General features: G+C 56.3%; 2 protein-coding genes across 3 annotated transcripts; one reads left to right on the forward strand and one right to left on the reverse strand.

The window, feature by feature from the left end:
* Positions 1-51: 51 nt before the first annotated feature.
* On the reverse strand, positions 52-9244 carry TAF1C (TATA-box binding protein associated factor, RNA polymerase I subunit C). Of its 2 annotated transcripts, none has more exons than XM_040633662.1 (15): positions 9088-9244; positions 6770-6908; positions 5556-5637; positions 5271-5368; positions 5109-5198; positions 4945-5018; positions 4110-4348; positions 3849-3965; positions 3640-3757; positions 3482-3553; positions 3212-3347; positions 2894-3037; positions 1821-1995; positions 1611-1748; positions 52-1391 (listed from the first exon to the last, which is right to left on the reverse strand). In XM_040633662.1, the coding sequence occupies exons 2-15, from the start codon at positions 6905-6907 to the stop codon at positions 553-555; spliced, it is 2460 nt and encodes an 819-aa protein (XP_040489596.1). In that variant the 5' UTR covers position 6908; positions 9088-9244; the 3' UTR covers positions 52-552. The 2 variants fall into 2 exon arrangements, with proteins under 2 accessions (XP_040489596.1, XP_040489594.1); XM_040633660.1 differs by having other exon boundaries at positions 52-1526.
* Positions 9245-13437: 4193 nt separating this feature from the next.
* Positions 13438-19190, forward strand: ADAD2 (adenosine deaminase domain containing 2). Its single transcript, XM_040634366.1, is given in 11 exon segments — positions 13438-13897; positions 16648-16667; positions 16670-16793; positions 17106-17153; positions 17244-17369; positions 17512-17662; positions 17754-17921; positions 18046-18275; positions 18383-18626; positions 18879-18999; positions 19086-19190. Coding segments are annotated over 11 exon segments (1797 nt in total).
* Positions 19191-21370: the final 2180 nt, after the last annotated feature.

The following is a 21370-nucleotide window of genomic DNA, read 5'->3' on the forward strand; positions in this document are numbered from 1 at the left end:
CGGGAGGGGGCGCTGCCGGCCTGGGAAACCCCATCACTCCAAACCACGTTCAGCTGCCAAGTTTATTCAATCCCTAAACGTGGGTCCAAAGTGTGTCCCTCTACAAAACATTAGGTGACGGCAGAAACTGCTTAACAAACACAAACTAAGCAGCACCCGCAGCTGCGGACTCCCAGCGAGCGCGGCGAGTAACTGGCGCCGTTACATTACCCCGGCATCGGGGTGCGGGACGCGGCAGGCCCGGCTCCTGTGCAGTGGAACCCATGGCCTGACCCGAGCCCCTGCTCTTAAGCACACACCGTCTCCTGGAGGGAATCCCAGTGACACTGACCTTCAGGACAGGACCACTAGGGCCTTCTCAACATGCCTTTTGGAATGGTCTTCTAGCAACAGCATAAAGAGAAACGACTTCTGTTGTCCCATTGCTCCGGAAGCAGAAAGGCCTGCACCCTGGACGCTGTTCTCTTTTCACCTCCCAGCTTCCAACCACAGAAGGCACAGCAGGTCCAGGATGAAGGGCTCTCCGGAGGTGGGGTCGAACTTCCCGGGCCCTCAGAAGCCCATGCGGGGCTTCTTCCGGTGGGGCTGAGAGCCAGAGAGGACAGGCGCCTGCTGCCTGGAGGGGGTGGCCCGGATGCTGGAGGTCTGGGAGGAGGACACGGTGGCGCCTCTCAGGGTTTTCCTTCGTGGCGGCAGCTCGGCTGTGCCATCTGGAAGGGTCTGGGGCCTGGAGGGCGTGGCCCGGATGCTGGAGGTCTGGGAGAGGGGCAAGGAGACACCTTGGGGGGTGTCCCCTTGGAGCGGTAGCCTGGCCATGTAGTCCCGGAGAGTCTGCTGCCGCTCCGAGGGGACATCCCGAGCCCACAGCTCCTGAGTCGACTCCTGGGAGGGCGGGGTCACTGGTGGTCGAGGCCTGGCCTCAGGGGATGCCCGATCTGGGCTGTGAGGGGGGCTGGTGGCGTCTGAGAGGTCCAGGCGGCCACTGAGCGAGGAGAAAGTGCTGGACAGCTGAGTCCGGCGCTTGCGCCGCTTCGGCTGTCTCCCAGGCCCCGAGCTCCTGCCCTGCTGCCTCTCCCACCAGGTGGCCAACTGGCCTTCCCAGGCTGCCTCCAAACGTGTGCTGAGCTCATCCTCAGGGCCTGGCTCGGGGGTGGGGGGCGGCTCCGCAGAGGGGAGCGAGCCCAGGTCCCTCTGCCGCAGCAGCCGCCCTTCAGCCATGGCTGCTCGGAGAGCCTCCGGCCCTTTTGGCTCCACCTCCCTCTGTTCCATGCGGCCTAGCAGACGGCGGTGGGAAAAGGTGGGTGCTGCCCACACAGGGGGAGCCGGGGGCACCTTCAGCAGGGCCTTCAGCCACCGGCTGCAGCAGGCAGTGGCCTGGGGAGTCCAGGAAGCTGTGGAGGCACAGGAGTTAGGCCCGGGGTCTGCCTGGAGGTGGAGGCGCTGGTAGAAGACATCCCCAGCCACCGAGAGCTGGAAGAGCGACAGGACTGGCTCGGAAGCTGAGGATGGGATGGTGGCAGCCAGACCTGGACACAGGAGTGACAGTGACGCCAAGGCCCAGCGGGGTGCAGCCCCCCAACCCCCTGACTCATTCCCCTGCCCCAGCACACCTATGGTTGGCGCTTTCAGACGCTCTTGCAGCCGCCACTGACTCTTGGGCTCCAGCAGGGGGAACGCGGATAGGGAGTCACTGCTGGATGGGAGAGACTGGGGGGGCCCTGCCAGCCGGGGTGCAGAGGCCCCCTCTCCTGGAGGAAGGACAGACAGCTGAGGCCCCGCCCATCTTCCTGCCTGCCTCCCGCCCTGGCCCAGAGTCTTACCTGTGAGGTGCAGCAGCTGCAGGTGCCCGCCCTGGCCCCCCAGGAGCAGTGGCTGCGGGCAGCCAGGGCGGGGCGGGGGCAGCAGCTGGGCCCACAGGGGAGCAGAAGGGAGGTCGTGGTTCCACTTCAGCATGGGCACCAAGGGGAGGCGCTCATCCACCAGGTAGAGCGAGAACTGGGGGCCGAAAGGAAACAAGACGACAAGAAGACACACGGCTGTGACTGAGGGAGACTCTGACTGGGGGGGATGAGTCAGGGCAGGGGGAGGGATGTGATGGGGGAGATGTGTGTGGAGAGACAAGGCCAGACTGAAGAACACTACAATGGGGGTGAATGGGGGTTGTAGGGGGGAGGCTATGACCAAAGGGGACTGGGACCGAGGGGGGCAGTGACCTAGCAGGGGCAGCAACCAAGGGAGGCCACAAGGGCGGCGGGTGCATGGGCATGTGTGTGTGTGTGTGGAGAGACCGTGGAGAAGGGGACTGTGACTGAGGCATGAGAAAAGTGTCTGATGGGACAAGCTGCTCTGTGTGGCTCTCAAGAAAGGTTCAAGCCCCAGAGCTGTCCCAGCACCATGACTGCCCTGACGCCCCTCCCGTCCCCACTGTGTAGCACCACACGGGGGCATTTCCCAGGTGTATCTCTTGGAATACCACACGGCAGTGACTCTCAGGAGAGACGCAGAGCAGTCGTGTGACACAGAACCCACCTGGCCTTCCCCAGGCCTTCCCCAAACCCATCCAATCCCGGAACCTGTGCTCGAGACACACCTGCTAACACCCCAGGGTCCTGGAGGTGGGGAGGGGGGTGGCAGACCCTCAGACCGCTTCCCCTTTACCTCAACACACAGGGACTGTCCCACATTGCACAGACTGTTCCCCTGACACCCCATGTCTTTCCTCCTTCACCGAGGGGCCTCCTTAGAGCTCCGCTCAGCGGCCCCTCCCCGTGAGGCCTTTGCCACCTGTCAGCACACTCTAACCACAGACTCATCAGTCTCTTGATTCCTGTTTTGCCCGAGTTGTCCCACCTGACACAGTGCACAGGGCAGAGGAGGGAAGGGTGCTGCTCACCTGGGTACAGATGAGATGGAGTGTGGGATGCAGAGACTCGGGGCTGCACTCCCCCAGGTACTGGGTCAGCAGGACACGTTCTCCCTTCTGGCATGAAGCTTCTGCGCCCCCACGAAAAAGCAGCAGACCACAGCCAGGTGGGCCCTGGGGGAGAAACCCAGGTCAGCCCTCCCACAGCCGGGGGTTGCCAGTCCCCCCACCAGGCAGGCAAGGCTCATGGTCCTGCCGCTCTTCATGTCCTCTGGCGAAGATTCCCAGCCCTCCCCCAGGCGTCTGCCCTGACCCACGGCTATGCCTGTGCCAGTCCTGTCCGCTCACCTGGGCGTCAATCATTTTCACTCCAGTGCGGTCCCCCACAGTCAGCACCCGGGGGTGAGCGGTGAAATCTGCCCAACGCCAGGGAGAGGGGTCGCAGAACACAAGGGTCTCAGGGTCCTTGTAGACTTGCTGCAGCCTTGGGGAGATAGGCCAGCATGGGTGGGGAGATGGCCTGGGGGGTGCCCAGGACACGTTGCGCAGGGAGCATGGGCTGTGGTTCTGGGGGGCTGTTTCTAGCGGTGGAGGATTTTCACAGGAAAGGGGCATTACCCATCCTGGGGGGTCCACAGACAGACGGCTCCGGAACGGCTGCAGACAGCCAGCTCCCCAGGCAGGTGAGGGCTGCAGGGCACAAGGAGGGTCAGTTGACCCCCCCACCCTTTTCCCATGCCCAGCTCTGCACACACCAGCCCGACTGAGCCCCTCACCTGAGGCTGATCCCTGTGGCCCCCTTCCCGACCTGCAGCACCTGGAGGGGGGCGGGTCGCCCCTGCTTACTGACCTTCCACAGGGCACAGTGGTAGTCAGAGCGGACAGCCAGCAGAGCTGAGGGATGGACAGGGTCAGAGTTAGGTAGCAGGTCAGTCAGTCAGGGAGGAAGGGAGGTGGGAGTGAGGGAGGTGTCCAAGGGACTCACATTCCCCTTGCACAGTGCGGGTCACCACCTGCCGGACAGGTCCTTGGAGCTGGATGTGGCCAGGGTCCCCGAGAGCCTGAGGGTCACCGCCTGGGGTGAGACTGACCTCTTGGAAACCTGAGTCTCTGGCTAAGGATAAGCGTATGAGCTCTGGTCACTGCAAGTCCCCCAATACCCCGCCATTGTCCTGGACCATGCTGAGAGCACCTCCTCCACCAAAGGGAGCCTCCTCCGCCCCCTCCTGCCTCTGAGAAAGGATACAGAGCTTGTCTAGAGCACCTCCCGCAGGGTAGACCAACTGTCCAACCTGGGCCGTCCTCCCGGGCACCCAGGCCAAAGCGCCCCCGGTGAATGCATCATCCAGGAGCAGCTGCTCCCACCGCGTAGCCAGCTCCTCATACAGCAGCTCCCCCAGGAGGCTGGCCACGGACTTGCCCAGGACAGGGCCCCCGAGGATGGAGAACCGGCGCTGTCGGAAGCTGAGGAAAGCCCAGGGGCAGCTGAGGACGAGGGAACGGCAGTAGGATCAGGTGGTGACAGTGACCGAGAGGAGGACTAGGTCCCATTGCAAGAGAGGCCAGGCCAGTAGATGCATTTTTTAAATCAACCTAGAATTTCTTCCTTTGGGAAATGATTCCACCCTAGTCCCCTGCTGTAAGGGTGGTCCTCTGTCGCCTCTGGCCACAGTGAGCGGCTCGTGGAGGAGACAGACACCCAGGCCATGCCAACCACACCCTTCCCAGGGCTTTTGCTGGTGCCTCAGGAAAAACACTAGCTTCTTCCTTGAAATCATAAACCATCTCACTGCCACTTAGCAACAGTTTGTCCAGGAATTAAGCCAAGCAAAGCCGAGTGAAGGAGAAAATAAAGAGACAGAGCCCTAGTAACGTTATTTGAACACCTAGATGCAGCCATGCCTGCAGCTCATAAATCTAACTCCCGCTTCCACTTAGAGTTGGCAGTTTGGTATGAGGAACTGCGGCCCCTGACTGCACGGCACAGAGGAAGCTGAGGGGAGCCTGGATCAGTGCCCTGGCTGCTCCCACATCACCCCAGCTAGGCCTTCCCAGCCCGTCCTTTCTCACTAGCCACTTGCCCCCAGGGCTGGTGTCCACCGAGGTCCTGGAGTAGCCTCTTCACACTGACCACTGTCTTCTTCTTAGAACGGCTCTGTGTAGAAAGGCCTTGTCAAGCTCGCACATGCGAGGTTACCCCAAGAAATGGGGAGCCCCCTCTCCTGGCTAGACAGGGGTTACTCACCCGTGCTCCCTCCAGTTTGAAATTCTCCAGCATCAGCTTCCCCAGGGGTGCAAAGGCTATGTCCCCATGATCCCACAGGAAGCGGCTGAGCTGCGGGAAAGGAGGCCGGGTCACTGTGCACAGCCCCCGCCACACAGCACTGCCCACTGTGGGGTTACTTACCTGTTCGGTAACGTCCAGCACGGCCTGCGGCTTCCTTCGGAATGGGAAACCTCCCCGGAAAAGCAGGTCCTGGGCAGTCACCCCAGGGTCCCAGGGATCTGAAGGAAGAGTGAGGCTGGAGAAGGGGTTTGTTCAGGAACTGGAGAGGGCCCAGAAATGGGGCCGGGTACCCCAGATGACTGGAGGCCACCAGCGGGGAGAGGGAAGGCCTTTGGGTGGGAGGTGGGGGACAGAAGTAACACGGGGAACAGCTTAGAAGGGAGCCCCAGGGACCAAGACCCTTACCAGGACCAGGAGGCAGCAGAGGTAGGGGTCCGGGGGTCTCTGGCTCCCAGAGCAGGCCCGTGGACAAGTGTGGCGCCCCATTCTGAGGAAACACGAGCCCGACAGGAACACAGTGAGCACGGTCCCAGGCCAGGTGCAGCACTGGCACGCACCTTTTTTAAAATTTTTTATTTGTCTTTCAATTTTTGTTTTAAGTAGGTGTGACGCCCAGGGTGGGGCTTGAACTCACTGAGACTCTGAGATCAAGAGTGGCACGTTCTACCCACCGAGCCAGCCAAGTGCCTATTTATTTTGATGTACTCATTGGTACGACGTCATTGCAGCTTTACTGGTGAAGAAATGGAGGCACAGGGAGGCTCGCAGGGAAACAGCTGGTTAAGAGAGGGGCTGGGAGCCTGCGGCCAGTCCGCGCCTCTGAGCTGCAGCTCCCCCCAGCCCTGTGCCATTACTGGCTGACCCGAGTGCCGCCTGATTCTCACTTCCACTCAGGAGACCTCACGGTTACTGACTCAGGGAGCCCACAGGCCACTCCAGTCCCCAGTGCTGGGCTGGCCTGAGACAATTTAGCTCCAACACTCAGGGGTACAAGCGCCAGCAAGCTGGGCTCCCAGAGGAGACCGAATGGACCTGAAGCCCTCTCTTGTCGCCCCCCCCCCCAATCTGCCTGGCATTATTCTTAAGCAGCCTGTTTCCAAATGGGAGCCAGATGGCTTAGGCTGCCAGGGAAAGCCGCTTGTCCTTCCTGTCACCAGAGGTCTCTCTCCGCTTGTCCTTCCTGTCACCAGAGGTCTCTCCCCCCTTCCCCCCCCGCCCCGTGTCCTCCCCACTGTGCTGTATGACCACCCTCTGGGTTTCAGGCAGAGCTCTCCTTTGGTCACTTGTCCCACTGGCCCTAACCCTAAGTCCCACAGGGCAGGGAATGTCTCTGATTTATTCATGCTGGATTGCCAGGGCCTAACAAGGCCCCCCCACCCCGCACACTGCAGGGGCTCAGCACTGAGCATCTGCTGAGCAAAGGCAGGAAAGGAAGACGGAGGGAAACCCTCTGTGGAGAGCGGCCGTCCCCTGCAACCCCAAGTGGGGATTCTGGCTCAGCCTGTGTCTTGGCAGATTAGTGCCAATGCCACCCCACCTGAGTCCCTGACACCTGGTGTGAGTGCTGCAAAGGGGGCCAGCAAAGGGGCCGCTGCCAGAGCTCTCCCCGTCCTCCTCACCTCAGAGTTCTTGGGCAGGGACTCTGGCAGGGTCAGGGTGTCTCTCCAGCTACACATGAAGGACATGTCAGGGACATTACTCAGACCAAGGGGGCCTGTCCTGAACAGCGTGGGTCGGAGGGAGCTGGGGAAGTCCATCCTGGAAAACAAGAACCACACATCACACCTTCTCAGAAACTTGAATCTGAGAATGCCTTCCAGGGTTCCTGGGAGAGTAAAAACTGCCCTAACAGGATTATATTTTATATTTCATTTGAGAAGATAGATAATAAAGAACAAATAAATATGCAGCCTACTGCCAGATATTACTAAGTACTAATATTAAAACCAACCAACCAACCACGAGGCAGGGGATGGCAATGTGATGGGCAGCAGGAGACGGGGAAAGCCTCGCTCAGAAGGGGGCATTTGGCACAGCCTGAACCTAACGAGGAACAGAACCATGCAGACAACTGGGACGAGGGGTCCTGGCAGAATGAAAGTAAGTACAAAAGTCCTGGAGCAGGAAAGTGTGTGAGAAAGAGCAGCGAGGCCACAGAATGAACAAGGAGGACAATGGGAGGGGATGAAGTCAGACAGGTGGTGAGGGGGCAGCTTCTTCCGTGGCTCTCCTGTATTACAATCACTCGTTGGTAGACCACGCACCCTACACCCCAGGCTACACTCCCAAGACCAGCTCAAGTTCCCCCAAAGCCAGGACGGAGCCTGATTCATCTGTCTTCCCACTTGCAAGTACAGTACCTTGTGGAAAATATAACTGACCCTGTGCTGAATAACAATAAATTGATGTCAAAGGAAAAACAATTTTTAAAAATTTCAATTTATGTCAAAGGGTTTTGCCAAATTCAAACTGCTCTAGAAAAATAAGCAGCCACACCATCCCTCTTCTTTTACTAACCACAAAAATAACAGCAGTGTTCACTTACTGAACTGCCAGACACGGACTACCTCTTTTATCCGTCTGTTGCCCCTATTTTGGAGTTCAGGAAACTGAAGCTCGGGGAACAGCGAACCCCCCAAGGCCAACAGCTTGATCCCCCAGCCAATTCAAAGTCCAAGTTCTGAACCACTCCACTCCCAGGCATCCACAGGCAAACACCAGCAGCAGTCTTGGTAAACAAAAATCTTTTCCCTTGGAACTGCCACTGCATTGTATCCATTTATTCTGTAACCCCACGCATCCACGTACTCTCGGCACTGCACACAACACCCGCCACACAGTAAAAGCCAGTAAATACCTCTCAAAGGAACGAACATGTTTATCGCATGGCACATCAGCCTCACTCTAATTGTGGTCTCTATGTAAAGCCTTATTTCTGAGATAAGGGAGCTCTCCCAGGGCAGGGAAGTATCTGATCCACTCCTGAGTTCCTGGAGTTGGGCTGCTGCCCTCACCCTCCTTCCCAAAACATAACAGGAGAGGGCAGTGGCCTGAATCAACAGAGAGCTCAGTGAATCCTTGTGCAAAACACTGGCTACCACAAGACCCACGGTCCTAATTGCAGTCAGGGGGCACCCGCGCCTCCCAGCGGTGGCTGCATGCCTGATAAACCAGCGAGGTCCTGTCTCCAAACACTCGGCTCCCAACTCATCTCTACCTCCTCTCTTGAGCCTGGGCTCCAATCACACCTACGTCCTTTGGCATTTCCTCACCGTACTTTTCACTGCACACCATCTCTGCGCTTCGAATGAACGCCAAAATCCTTTCCACCCACCTACGAAATCCTACTCATCCTTCAGATTTCCAGACCGCAAGCCTCCTGCAGGTTCTGTCCGCAACACCTGCACCCTTACCCCCAGAACACGCATTGCAATGTGTGATTAGATATTCAAAGATGAAACTATCTGATTCCAAACTGCTCTAACAGTCCGCATGGGAAAGGGACTTCCTTTCTTCCCAGTACCTCCGTATTTGCTCCACAACAACAATCAGTACGTATAAATCGAAAGAACAAACGCAGAAGTGAATGAACCTCAAACAAAGCCGGGCAGGCAGAGGGCGCTGGTGGAGCCCCCGACCTCGGAAAAGCCCCTAAACAAAACAGACTCATTTCCCGCCCTCACGTCCGACCACCGCAGAGACCCCGCGGGAACCGCTGCATGCCGGCCAGCTGCCGCCACGCGTTGCATTTGTGGGGTCCTTCCCGCTCCGTGAGGTAGGAGCTGACAACCCACAGTGCAGCTGTGGGGCGACCTGTCGCAAAGTCACACACCGTGGGGCCCGCGGACCCGAGCATAGGCCAAGCCTGAGCTCCTCTCCCGGCCCGGGGACATCCCACCCCACCCCCCCCCGCCGTCCCGGCGGCGCGCGCGCTTACCTGGCCCGGGCCCCGCTGTGCTTGTCGGGGACTCGGACCTCCGCGGGACACTCGGCAGACCCACGAGCCACGAGGGAGCCGGCCAACTACACCCCGATCCCAGCGCCCGGGATGGAACGGCAGCACAGGCACACTTAACGGTCTTCCGGGCCGGACCGGAAGTGCTCCCTCGAAGGCAGGAAGTCCCGCCTCCATGCGTGGCCTCCGCAGGCGCCCTAGAGCGCCACCTCCCGGGTGGAGGGGGAATGGGAGTGGAGGCGGCACCTTGGGCAGTAGAAGCGTCGTCTAATCGAGTTTGCTTACTGTAGGGCAGTCCGACGGGGGTTCGAATCTTATTGCCTGCTTTACTTCCTACTTCGCAGGCTTGTTGTTGACTATTAAGTTAATTCACTTAGCAAACACGCACTGAGCACCAGTATGAGCCAGGCACTGGATTAGTGAGTAGAAATTCAATTAATTGTCTTCATACCCTTTGAAGCAGGCTTTACAACTAGGAGTACGGGAACCCCTAGAGTGCATGAGGCTCTCCCAGTGGTCAAGCAAGTATAGCTCTAAGCATTGCTTCTCAAATTCTAGCTTTCATCGCATCATCTGAATGGGATGTAAAACAGTTTCTGGGTGGGGTGGGACCTAATAATTTGTATTCCTAAATTCCCAGGTGATGCTGATTGTGCTTGTCTGGGGGACACACTTTAAGAACTACTGTTTAATCATAAATCTTACCATTATCTTAAACCAATAGCTCTCAAAATTGAGCGTGCAACAGAATCCCCTCAAGGGCTTATTAACTAGTTTGCTGGGCCCCACTCCCAGAGTTTCCAGTTCAGTAGGTCTGGGATGTGATTCAAGAATTTGCATTTCTAATGAGTTCCCAGGTGATACTGATGCTGCTGGTCCAGGCACCACACTTTGAGAACTATTATTTTTTTCAAATCCATTTCCAAACTTCCATCTACGTAGTTTTTATCAGGGAAGTGCTTGAGATCAGACACTTTCGCCTTTCCACATTCACTTTCTTCCCCACTGTGGAGTATTGCCTAAGATGGGTGCCAACCAAGCAGGGAATTCCAAAAAGCAGGATTCCTACAGGAAAGAGTCCCCATTAGACTGAGAAAAATTGGTTCAATAAGAAATAGTGATGGAAGAACGCAGAAGGGGGCCTTTTGGGAGCTGACAATGCTACATTCATCTCAGTGCTGGTTACATGAATGGGTTCGGGGTGTGAAAACTCATCAAATGATCTGTACACTTTTCTGTACGTGTGGTATATTTCAAGACGGCAGCTTTAAAAAAAAAAGAAAGAAAAAGAAAATGCAAATCTCTATCACATCAAAACTTCAACCTCTCGGTTAGGCCGTGTGCCTTCTCAGCTGTCTTAGAACGCAGAAGTCACTCTATGAGGGCAGGAACTCTTGCTGGCTGGTCACCGCTGCACCCCAAACATCTGGGAGAGTGGATAATTGGTAAGTACTTGAATAATTGGAAGAGGGGATGAAATGAATGCCAACACTTTTACTTAAACTGAAAAAAATAAAGTCCGACTGTTTACAATAGGCAGTAATTCTGTTTTAGCTGACTCATTTGATTATGAGGGGAGGCTTTGCCAATGATGCCATTTGGAGAGTGTTTTTCATAAATGGAATAAGTGAAGCTGGCATCTCCATGGTTTTGGTGGAAACATACTGGAAAGATGATTATAACATATAACAAATTAGAAATTGCTGCTTTTGTAACTATTTAAACTTACGACTAAAAATTGGGGATGTATATTTTTCAAAATTGTTTTAAGGTTATATACGCAAAAAAGTTTGAAGACCATTTATATTAGTTACTTTCTTACTGCTGTAACAGATTGCCACAAACTTAGCGGCTTCAGACAACATAATACTGGGGGGGGGGTGCTTGGGTGGCTCAGTCAGTTGAACCTCTGACTCTTGGTTTTGGCTCAGGTCATGATCTCAGGGTCCTGGGATAGAGCCCCATATCAGGCTCCGCACACAGCAGGAAGTCTGCTTGAGATTCTTTCTCTCCCTCTCCCTCTGCCCACCTCCCTACACTCTCTCTAAAATAAATAAATCTTCAAAAAAAAAAAAAAGACAACATAATATTGTACAGGTTTAGAGGTCAGAAGCCTGAAATGAGTCTCACTGAGCTAAAACCAAGATTTTAGCAGGGCTGTGTTCCTTTCTAGAGGCTGTAGGGGAGCATCTGCGTTCTTGCCTTCTCTGTCTTAGGAAAGCTGCATTCCTTGGCTCATGGCCCCCTTTCACCTTCACAGCAGCAAAGGCCAGTTGAGTCTTTCTCATGATGCCAACTTTCCGATTCTGCCTCTGTCTGCCTCTTCCCTATTTAAGGACCCTGGTGATTGATTGCCCCAAAACAATCTCCCTTTTTAAAAAAAAAAAAAGTTTATTTTTAAGTAATCTCTCCCCCCAATATAGGGCTCGAACTCACAACCCTGAGATCACGAGTCACATGCTGCACGTACGGAGTCAGCCAGGTGCCCCCAATCTCACTATCTTAAACGTAGCTGATTAAAAAACGTAGTTCCTTCTGTAACCATAATGCCCCCTTGCCATATGAAGTAACATAATCCTAGGCTGTGGGAATGAGGACATGGACATCTTTGGGGGACCATTATTTTGCCCACCACACCACTATTCTATATCATCTTTAGGAGATCTCCATCTAGCTTCTGCACTGCGAGGTCAATCCATTTCTTCCCTGCTTCTTTTCTTCCCCTAAACAAGCTGTTACATTTTATTGTTACCGACATACACTTATAGTGCAGTAAACTGCACAAGTCTTAAGTGTCCAGCTTATCAAGTTTTTACATACATGTATCCCCCCCATAATCACCACCCAGATGAACACAGAGAACATTTCTGCCACTCTAGAGAATTCCCCAGGGCTGCTTCCCAGTCAATATCCCCTTCAAGAAGTAACCACAACTCTGACTTTTATCACCATAGATTAATTTTGCCAGTTCAAGGAATTTATATCACTACAATCGTGTTTTTAGCCTGGCTCCTTTCACACAACATGCCTAGGAGATTCACCCATGTTGTGCGTGTAACAGTAGTTTCTTATTGTTGGGTTACAGTCCATTGTATGACTATTTCCCCATTTGTCCATGCAATTTCCCGTGGGTGTTGTTTCTGAGCTTGGTAACACTATTCCTGTCTCTTTTGTGGTTGTGTGCAGACATCATTCCATTTCTGAGCACTGCTGTGATGTCCCTTCTATCTGCTTACGCCTGTGTCCACTCTCTAAACTATACCCACCAAAACCAGGATTGTTCTTCCTGATGCTATTCCTTGAAACGTGTGAGAGGGTGAATCTACCCTGCCCCGCTCTTCCCAAGTCAAATATTCCTGGTTCCACCAACTGCTCCTCTTAGGCCCCAGCATCCACACTACCTGGTTAGCATGGTCAAGACCCAAAGGCAGCGATCACTAGCAGCGGCAGCAAGAGCGACAAACCTTACAGACTGTGAACGGAATAACTGGTCGTATTTTACTGTTAGCTGGCTCCTGTCTCAGTTAAAGGTGCGGCGCCTTAAAACAGTTGTGTATTGTATCATAGCAGGCCATATGTAAATTGTCTTCATCCCTAACTTCATCTTGGTTTTGTTATTTGTCCTTCATTCCTAGTCCCTCATCTTAAAGAACTGCTGTTTTGTGGTATTTTTATAAGCCAACTTAAAATCCCTTCTGAAACAACAAAACAAAACAAAACAAAACGGAGGGGGGTGCCAAATGGCTAATTTTGGCTAGAGGCTTCAGGAAGACCTACGGTGGACAGTTTTCAATGTGGATCCTAAAATCAGCTGTGGGGCTGCTTCAATTGAGAACACCTGCGTTAATCAGCTAAAGACATTTACCGCCCCCCCCCCACGCTTAGCGGTTGGGGTGCTCTGCTGTGATGGGTACAGTGTGGGGCATCCTGGGGTGGCTCTAGACCTGCACCCCCAGACCCCTTCCCAGGCCTTCACTTCCAGGACCACTCCAGACTGGAGAACAGGGTCGTGGGAGCACCTGCCTTCCTCCCCTCCCAACTCCCTGGCCTGAAAGCCCACACCGGAAGTGGGATGTTGGCCAGGAGACCGCTCAATCTGTGCTCCACATCCTGGCAGCGGCTACTCGGGAGACTGGCGTTCCAATTGGCTGGGCACAGTGTCCCACATAGCTCTGCAGGCTCTCATTGGCCAGCAATGAGGCGGGGGCGGAGCTTGCCTTGGTTTGGCTGCGAAGCCACGTTCTCCTCACGCGGAGCCGCACCGGCACGTGTAAAAGGGCGCAGGCAGCGTGAGATCGGTCCCGCTGTCCTCTTTGGTCCCCGCATCTGGCCATGGCTTCCGCAGCCGCCACCGGCTCAGGCGCGGATGACGGTGGCCGCAGGAAGCCCCGTTTGGCGGCGTCGTTGCAAATCAACCCCAGGCCCAGGCCCTGGCGGCCCACGGCCAGCCTGGGTCAAGATCCTTGGGAGCCTGCGGTCACCCCCAAGGCGGAGAATGACGGGGGGGGCGGACAGCCCCAGGCCTCGGCAGCAGGGGACGGTGGGCCCGGGGAGGGGGCCGGATTCGGGGAGCTGGGGGCAGCCTGGGCACGGGAAGAGTTGGGGGGACAGATGGGGAGGTCCCCGAGGGTCTCTGTCCCCCCCGCAGGGCCTGCCGGGGACCTCCCGACGGCAGCCAGGCAGCTGGGCCTGCAGCTCAAGGACCCACCACAGGGCCAGGCCGTGGCCTTGCTCGCGCAGTATGCAGCCAGTCTGGGTGTCTCCCTGACCTTCCAAGAGGACCAGACAGCAGGTGAGGCCCGGTGGCCTGGGACCGCAGCGCTCCCTGGGCTAACCTCATATGAAGTAGAAGGGACTGTGAGCCTGGAGGGCCCTGGAGCCCAGGTGAACCTGCTGTGAGCCACAGGGTGCCAGGAGCTCCAGCTCCACCAGACAGCTAACTGGCAAAGTCACAGCAGGGGTAGGATTATCCCCATCTGAAGCTTGGAGAGGTTAACTAGCCAGCCTTTCAGCCCGGGTGTTTTTGAGGGCCACCTACATGCAATTACAGTTGCCATGCCAACATTGGAGCTACCTAAGTGAGGGCCCGCTCCTGACTGAAAGATGTTGTCAAGCACAGTTTGATAATGACAACAGTGCGAGGAGATGTGATGGTCAGCATGTCCTCTCCTCTTCCTCGGTGTGTCCCCGCACCTCTGACTCAAGATACACACAGCAATACCCCAGGTCCTAAATTCACGTTCCCAACCGTAAAGCAGAGCGTTCCCAGTTTCTAAGGAGATGGTAAGAGAATCTGTCTAGCTGTTGGGAGCATTTGTAAGACTGTCTAAGAGAACCCCAAATGAATAGCTCGAAAAAAGCTACCGTATTAAAAACGTACTTGGAACTTGTTTTAATCGGGGATGGTAAGACAGCAGGCACGATGATTGTCATGATGGAAGAATTAAGGACAGATCCCTAGGAAGGCACAGCTCGCCGTGCTGGGTCACAGGGGACGGGACCAGGGTTGGCCAGGAGGCAGAAGAGCGGGTAGAGAAGAATGCAGAGACTTTGTTGGGATTTTCTCGGAAGGGAATGGTTGAGGCAGGGTGGGTATGCTGGCTAAGCTTAGAATTGTGTAAGACAAGGCACTGAGTACGTTTTGGGGTTATGAGGGTGTCCCTAGTTGCCCTTTACCTACCACGCGGTGGTCTAGGGTTGATGGTCTGGGTATGAGCTCTGGATCGGTTGTTTTCTATGTCAGAGGTGTGTTTGAGGGGCACCTGGGGGGCTCAGTCAGTTGGGCATCTGCCTTCGGCTTGGGTCATGATCCCGGGGTCCTGGGATTGAGGTCCACATCAGGCTCCCTGCTCAGCGGGGAGTCTGCTTCTCTCTCTCCCTCTGCCCCTCCCTACCACTCCAGCCTGAGCTGTTCTGTAGCTGCGAGCAGCTCTAATCTCCTGTCACGTGGCATAGTTCCTCGGCCCACCTTTGTGTGCAGGACACTGAGGTTTTTGGAGAGTAAGGGCTGGTTGTTTTGTAGAAAATCCCTCCACTTGGGTTTGTTTCCTCGGGTTCCCAATCAGGTTATGATTGGGGTGGGGGGACTGCACTCGGTAACCTCGCATCCTTGGCTGCACGTCCCCCAGGAGGCCTGTGATCTGTCTGTCCTACCACTGCCGGTGTTAGCTGGGAGGGCCTCACTCGGATGAGGGGGGACCCCCCAGGGGTCTTCACTCCCCCCTCTGTGGTGAATCTGGCACCAGGGACTTCTCTGATCTCCTGCATCTGCTAGTTGGCATTCTGGATGCCCTTTTAAAGGGAGTAAACCTTGGTGCTAGCAAGGCTTGCTGAGATGCGGGCTCCCTTCTCAAAGGGCAGCCCTTTTGGGAAACAAGTTAGCAGCGAGTACCAGCGAGAACCATGAACTGAAATAGGCTTACGCCCTTTCACCAAGTGATGCCAGTTTTCTTCTGCCTTGTGTCATAGTCACACCTGATACGATAGCATTTGGTGGATGAACCTTTCAAACTAGGAAAGAAACAGAGTGGTGTGGCTGGGGGCAGGCTGGGGGGTGCAGTAGGCACCACGGGCCACGCCTGCCCTTGCTGTGCGTCCTCTGTCACATGGGGTCCTATGGACCTACTGGGGAGGGGCTTGTCAGGATTCTCTGGGCTACAGCAAGCCTGGCACGCTGTGCCCAGGGCAGGCAGGAGTTGGCAGCCCCGTCTCCCTGTCACTCTGCTCATCCTTGCTGCCTGCGGCCGGGAGGGGTTGGTTCTCGGGACTCCGGCCATAAGCGTCTTTGCTCTTGACATCTTTGCCATGAGCATTTTCACCTGGTAACTAATTGGCCATAAGGCAGTTTTGCTGTGAAAGATAAAAAACTGGTGGACAGTTTTGTTTGTGACAGTTTGGTTTCATTGCTCCACTGACACACAAGCCCCATTTTAATATTCTGTAACTGTCAGCCCTCACAGAGGTCCGTACAGAGTTTGAAGCCCCATGTCCCAGAGAACTCTGGACTGTCCAGCACGGGGGACAATATGCCCGAGCAAACAACGGTGTAGACGCTTCCACAACACAAAACAGAACTCCATTACAAATACGCAGTCTCGTATTTGGAAACGGATTCCTCTCTTAATGAAGAAAGAAATTTTAGCGAAAAAGCTAAAGTGTGCTGCCAAGCAAGGAGACAAATCAACAAGGAAATAAAAACATGTAAGACTGACGTGAACAAGAGGCTTTAAAGACAAGACCTCAGGTCCAGGCCACAAAATGAAACCTGTTCTTTGTGCGCATTTTGAATGCGGTCAAACATTTTGTATTTTGTGCATTTTAGTTCTGTGGTTCATTTGTCATGTGTCCTTACGCCCTTCCTAATGAATACCCCTCTTATTTTTCCTGATTTTCTTTTATGGCAAAATTGCCTGACGGCCAATAGTTTCTCGGTGGAAGTAAGGGTGGGGTCAGGACGGAGCAGGCTGAGAGGGGCTGTGGCTCAGGTGGGCCCCTGACGGGGGTGGAGTGTGGGGCGCTGCTTCAGGGCCCCTCCTTCTGCAGACCCCTGCTCTCCCTTCTCGGGGCGGTGCGCGCCGAGCTGGATGGGCTGCTCTGCCCGGCGGGCAGTGCCACCAGCAAATCAGAGGCCAGACAGCAGGCGGCGCTCTCTGCCCTCCGGTACGTCCGGAGTCAGCTGGGGAGCCCAGGTAAGGGGCACAGGTGACCCAAGAGGGTGCGCCTGCAGGGCTGGGTTGTCGCAGAGACCATCTGGGCATCAAGACCTCGCCTGCAGGGAGCTGGGGAAGGGGGCTGTGAGCTGACCGCTGCCCTAATTCCTTTGAAGCCTGCCTACCCTGGGGGCACAGGGACTGCTAGAGGGGCAGCCCAGGAATTTGGGGCTGCTGGAACATGATCCCCCCTCACATTCCCACCAATGGAACTTCTTGGCTTCCAGAAGGATAAAGGACAGGCGGGCAGGCCCTGGTACCCATAGTAACCCACCCCTATCTTTCTTCCAGAGCCCCCAAAGGCCCCCAGCAAGCCTCCAGTCGCCCCTCTGAGTGTAGGTAGGTGGACCCCCATTGGCCCAAGCCCTGTGGTGAGGGGAGGGGTACAGTCTGTGGGATCCCCACCTCCACTCTCTCCCCAACCTGCAGAGAACATCCTGACCCACGAGCAGCGCTGTGCAGCCGTGGTCAGTGCTGGCTTTGACCGTCTGGTGGAGCAGACCTCACCGTACCGGGCCTGTAAGGGGACTGTGGCTGCCGTCATCTTGGAGAGAGGTAGGGCTTGCCCTGCCCCTACTTCGGGAACCCCCCCCTACACCCACACACCCACACACGCACCCACACACACACATACACCCCATGGTCCCCTTGCCTTTGCTGGCATGTGCTGGCATGTCTCTGCCTTCTTACCTTACAGAGGTCCCAGGCGCCAGGGGCCACGCCAAGGAGATCTATGAGCTGGTGGCGCTGGGCACAGGCAGCAGCAGCTGTGCCAGCTGGCTAGAATTCTCCGGGCGGCAGCTGCATGACTGCCACGGGCTGGTGGTAGCCCGCCGGGCCCTGCTCAGGTGAGGGGTGGGCCGGGCTGGCGCTTGGCAGCAGCCCGGGCAGCATGCAGGACCCCGCAGCCTGACCCGCTCCTCTGCCTGCCTCTCCCAGGTTCTTTTTCCGCCAGCTCCTGTTGGTGACACAGGGTGGCCCCAAGGGCAAGGAACGGTCGGTACTGGCCCCCCAGCCTGGGTCTGGGCCCCCCTTTGCCCTCAAGCCCCGGATCTTCCTGCACCTCTATGTCAGCAACACCCCCAAGGGAGCTGCTCATGACATCTAGTACGTGCGGGGCCCTGGCGGGGCCCTCAATTTGGCAGGGTTGGGCAGGGCGGCATGGGGGGGCCGAAAGAACTGCCCTCACTCTCGCGACCTACGCCTTTGCTCCCTCTGCTCTCCTTTGCAGCCTCCCACCAACCTCTGAGGGCAGCCTCCCGCAGAGCCCACCCTCCCGCCTGCAGGCCCATGTCTGTGGGGAGCTGAAGCCTGTGTGCTATGTGGCCCCCGCGCTCCGGGACACCCATGTGGGCTGCCTCTCCACCAGTGACAAGCTGGCTCGCTGGGCCGTGCTGGGGCTGGGTGGTGCCCTGCTTGCCCACTTCCTGCCCCCCCTCTATGCCACCAGCCTTGTCCTGGGTGAGGGTCCTGGGGAGGCTGGGGTGAGGGCTGAAGGTGGCATCTGGGTGGTGTGTGGGAGAGGGTGGTGGTGACTCAGACCTTGTCTTGTGCCTCTGTCCCCATAGCTGACCCCTGCCACGACCCCCCAACTGTGAGCAGGGCCATTCACAACCGGCCCAGTCTAGACAGGGTCTTGGGGCCGTGCCTGCCACCCCCCTATGCCCGTACCACGCTGCACCTGTTTGCAGGGCCCCCCGTGGCCCCCTTGGATCCTACCCCCAACACCTGCCATGGCCTGAGCCTCAACTGGAGCCTGGGGGACACCGACGTCGAGGTTGTAGATGTGGCCACCGGGCGTGTGAAGGCTGAGTAAGAAAGGCCCGTGGGCGGCATGGTGGTGAGGGGTCCAGGTCTCCCTGCCCGTGGGGTAGGAGGGTGCATCCAGTTCCCAGCTTGGGTTCTCATCCTAGCTCTGTGACCTGTGACCGTGGCTGGCGTGTCTGTCACCCACCCTGTGACACCCATGAACCCCCCAAGATGGCGTGGTGAGAAAGGAGATAGCGTGAGAGCGTGGTGTGGGCCTGTTAGCTCAGTCTCCAGGCCTTCTCTCTCCATCTCCAGTGCCGGCCTCGGGTCCCCCTCCCGCCTCTGCAAGGCAGCCTTTCTCCGGGCCTTCCGCCAGGCTGCCAAAGCTCTCGGGAAGTCCCGCCTCCTGACCTTGAAGACCTATGAGGCAGCCAAGGTCAGTGCCTTGCCACCCCTCCAGTCCACTCTGTCCTGCACCCCCAGCAAGCATGCGGTCTCCACCCTCCTCCTGTCCTGTCCTAGGCTGGACCCTACCAGGATGCTCGCAGGCAGCTGTCCCTCCTCCTGGACCAGCAGGGCCTGGGGGCTTGGCCCTCTAAACCACTGGTGGGCAAATTCAGAGGCTGAAGCCCACATCCTGAGCGAGCTGGATCCTGCTGGAGGAGGGTCGCTTCTGGGGAGGGCTGGGGAGGTGCATGGGGGATGGGAGATGCGCAGGGCAAAGTTGGGGTTGCGGGGAGGGGCCTCCGTGGGGGGAGGGGCTGCTGCACATTCAGACTTGAATAAAGAGCAGTTTTCTGTGATTCTACGTGTTGTTGGCTCTTTTGGGAGAAGAGGGGAGCCTGCAGCCCTTCTGTTGAAGGATGCATGAGTGGGGCAGCTCCACCTAGCCAGCAGAGAGGTGGTCCAAGGAATGGAACAAGGTGGCGAGTTTTTCTAGGAGGCTGGGGGCAAAAAGTTATTGGCAAAAAAATAAAATGAAATAAATAATTGTTCTATGCACGGAGCTTTCTAGGGGAAAAAGCAAAATGTCATCATGCAGATCCACTCCTCTTTCTTTGGGGGGTAGGGAGGACCCAGGTGGCAGACTAATTGGCAGGGGCTGAAAAATCCCTGACGGACACGTTACGACTACCTTTTTGGGGCGGTTGAAACTGCAATTAGATTATGTGTTAAACCCCGGTTTGGGAACTAAGTCTAAGTGACACTATTTGGGGACTGTGGGTTTTTTTTTTTTTTTTAAGCACAGAATGACTTTAATGTGTCACCAGCCTGCCTGTGCGCTCCCGGGGAAGCCCTGTGTGTCCCGGGGCCGGGCTGGGGCAGCAAGCATGGGAGCATTTCTTCTTGGGTGTGATGGGGGCTCCCGCATCCATTCCTTTCCCAGTGATGTGGGGAACAAAGGCCGAAGAAAAATTATTACATCTCCTTACTCCCTCCAGCCCATGGACAAGTCCCTAAAACAGGCAGAGTGACGTTCCTCTAGGGGCTCAACTGCCCCCCCCATGCTGACCCTTTGCTGAGGGCAAAAGGCATTCCTAGCTGACCCCCCGGCCCCCCACCAGGATCCTGTAAGCCTACTTCAACATATAAAAATTCCTTCAGAAACTTCCTTTATCTCTAAACCCCCCAAGATACTGTTGGCCATCATCCCCCAAGCATACAGCCCACCCAGATACATCTGAAGGGTCTCATGACTCAGGTTTCATTAGACGGTAATAAATGACCTCTTCCCAAGGTCCTGGAAACCTTGCTTCCAAAATTCCTTAGGGACTGACGCTATCCCTAACCCCCTCCCAACTTGAAAGGATAGAATGGGCCACTCCTCAGGACCCTGGTGCAGCTCTTTCTGCCCATGGGTCCTGCCCCCGTGCTTTAATAAAGCCACCTTTTTGCTCCAAAGACGTCTCAAGAATCCTTTCTTGGCCTTTGGGCTTCGAACCCTAATGTTCTTTCCTACAACAGCTGGGGGAGAACAGACCACCCAGGCAGGCTCTCTGATTTACTTCTCTAGGTGATTTGATGACCCAAGTGCACCGAGCTCAGTGGCTGGCCAAGGCCACACACACCCAGGGGCAGAGAGGTGGCTTGGACGGAGGGGGCACCGTCCCAGGACTCCAGCATCAGCCCTGGCCTGCCCTCGCACGTTAACCCAGCTTCCCAAGGCCCACCTAGGGGAGCAGTGTGTAGTTCTGAATCTTAAGGAAATGTAGTAATCTTTCTCCTGTCCTGCCCATCTTCCAGCCTGGGCCTTCCCTCTGCTTGTCCGCGGCCGGGCTCCGTCCTCTTCAACCAAGGCCCCTGCCAAGGAGGGGAAAGGTGAAGGAGGGTGGTGGTGGTGGAGGACAGGCTGGCGGTTTGAGGGCTCCGCTGGTCCCTGCGCCCGGGTCTTCAGGAATATTGCTCTGTTTAGCACCACTGACTCCGCTTCATAGGCCCTAGCATGGCCCCCACTTCACAGGGGCTGTCGCCCCTGACGTGAAGTAGAGTAACTTCTGGAAGAACACGTGGGTGGTCGGGTGGAGCTGCCTTCCCAGCCCTTCCACCCCTGGCACTGCTGCTGCTGGGGCTGGGTTTGCTCCCGTGACCTTGGACAGAACTCCCAGCAGCTTTTATAAAATAAGAACTGGACATTGGACGGTGGGAGGTGGGAGACGGGGATGCAGTTTTTGCCATTGAGAGAAAGTGCTCAGGTTGGAGTGCTTGGGGGGTGGCAGGGAGAAAGCTGCTGGCAGGAGGGGGAGGGAGGGAAGGGTGGGGAGGGATGGGAAGAGGGAAGGGGGAGGGAAGGGGGAGAGGGAGGGGAG

This window comes from Ursus maritimus, unplaced genomic scaffold (assembly GCF_017311325.1).
Source record: "Ursus maritimus isolate PB19 unplaced genomic scaffold, ASM1731132v1 scaffold_19, whole genome shotgun sequence".
NCBI classification, from domain to species: domain Eukaryota; kingdom Metazoa; phylum Chordata; class Mammalia; order Carnivora; family Ursidae; genus Ursus; species Ursus maritimus.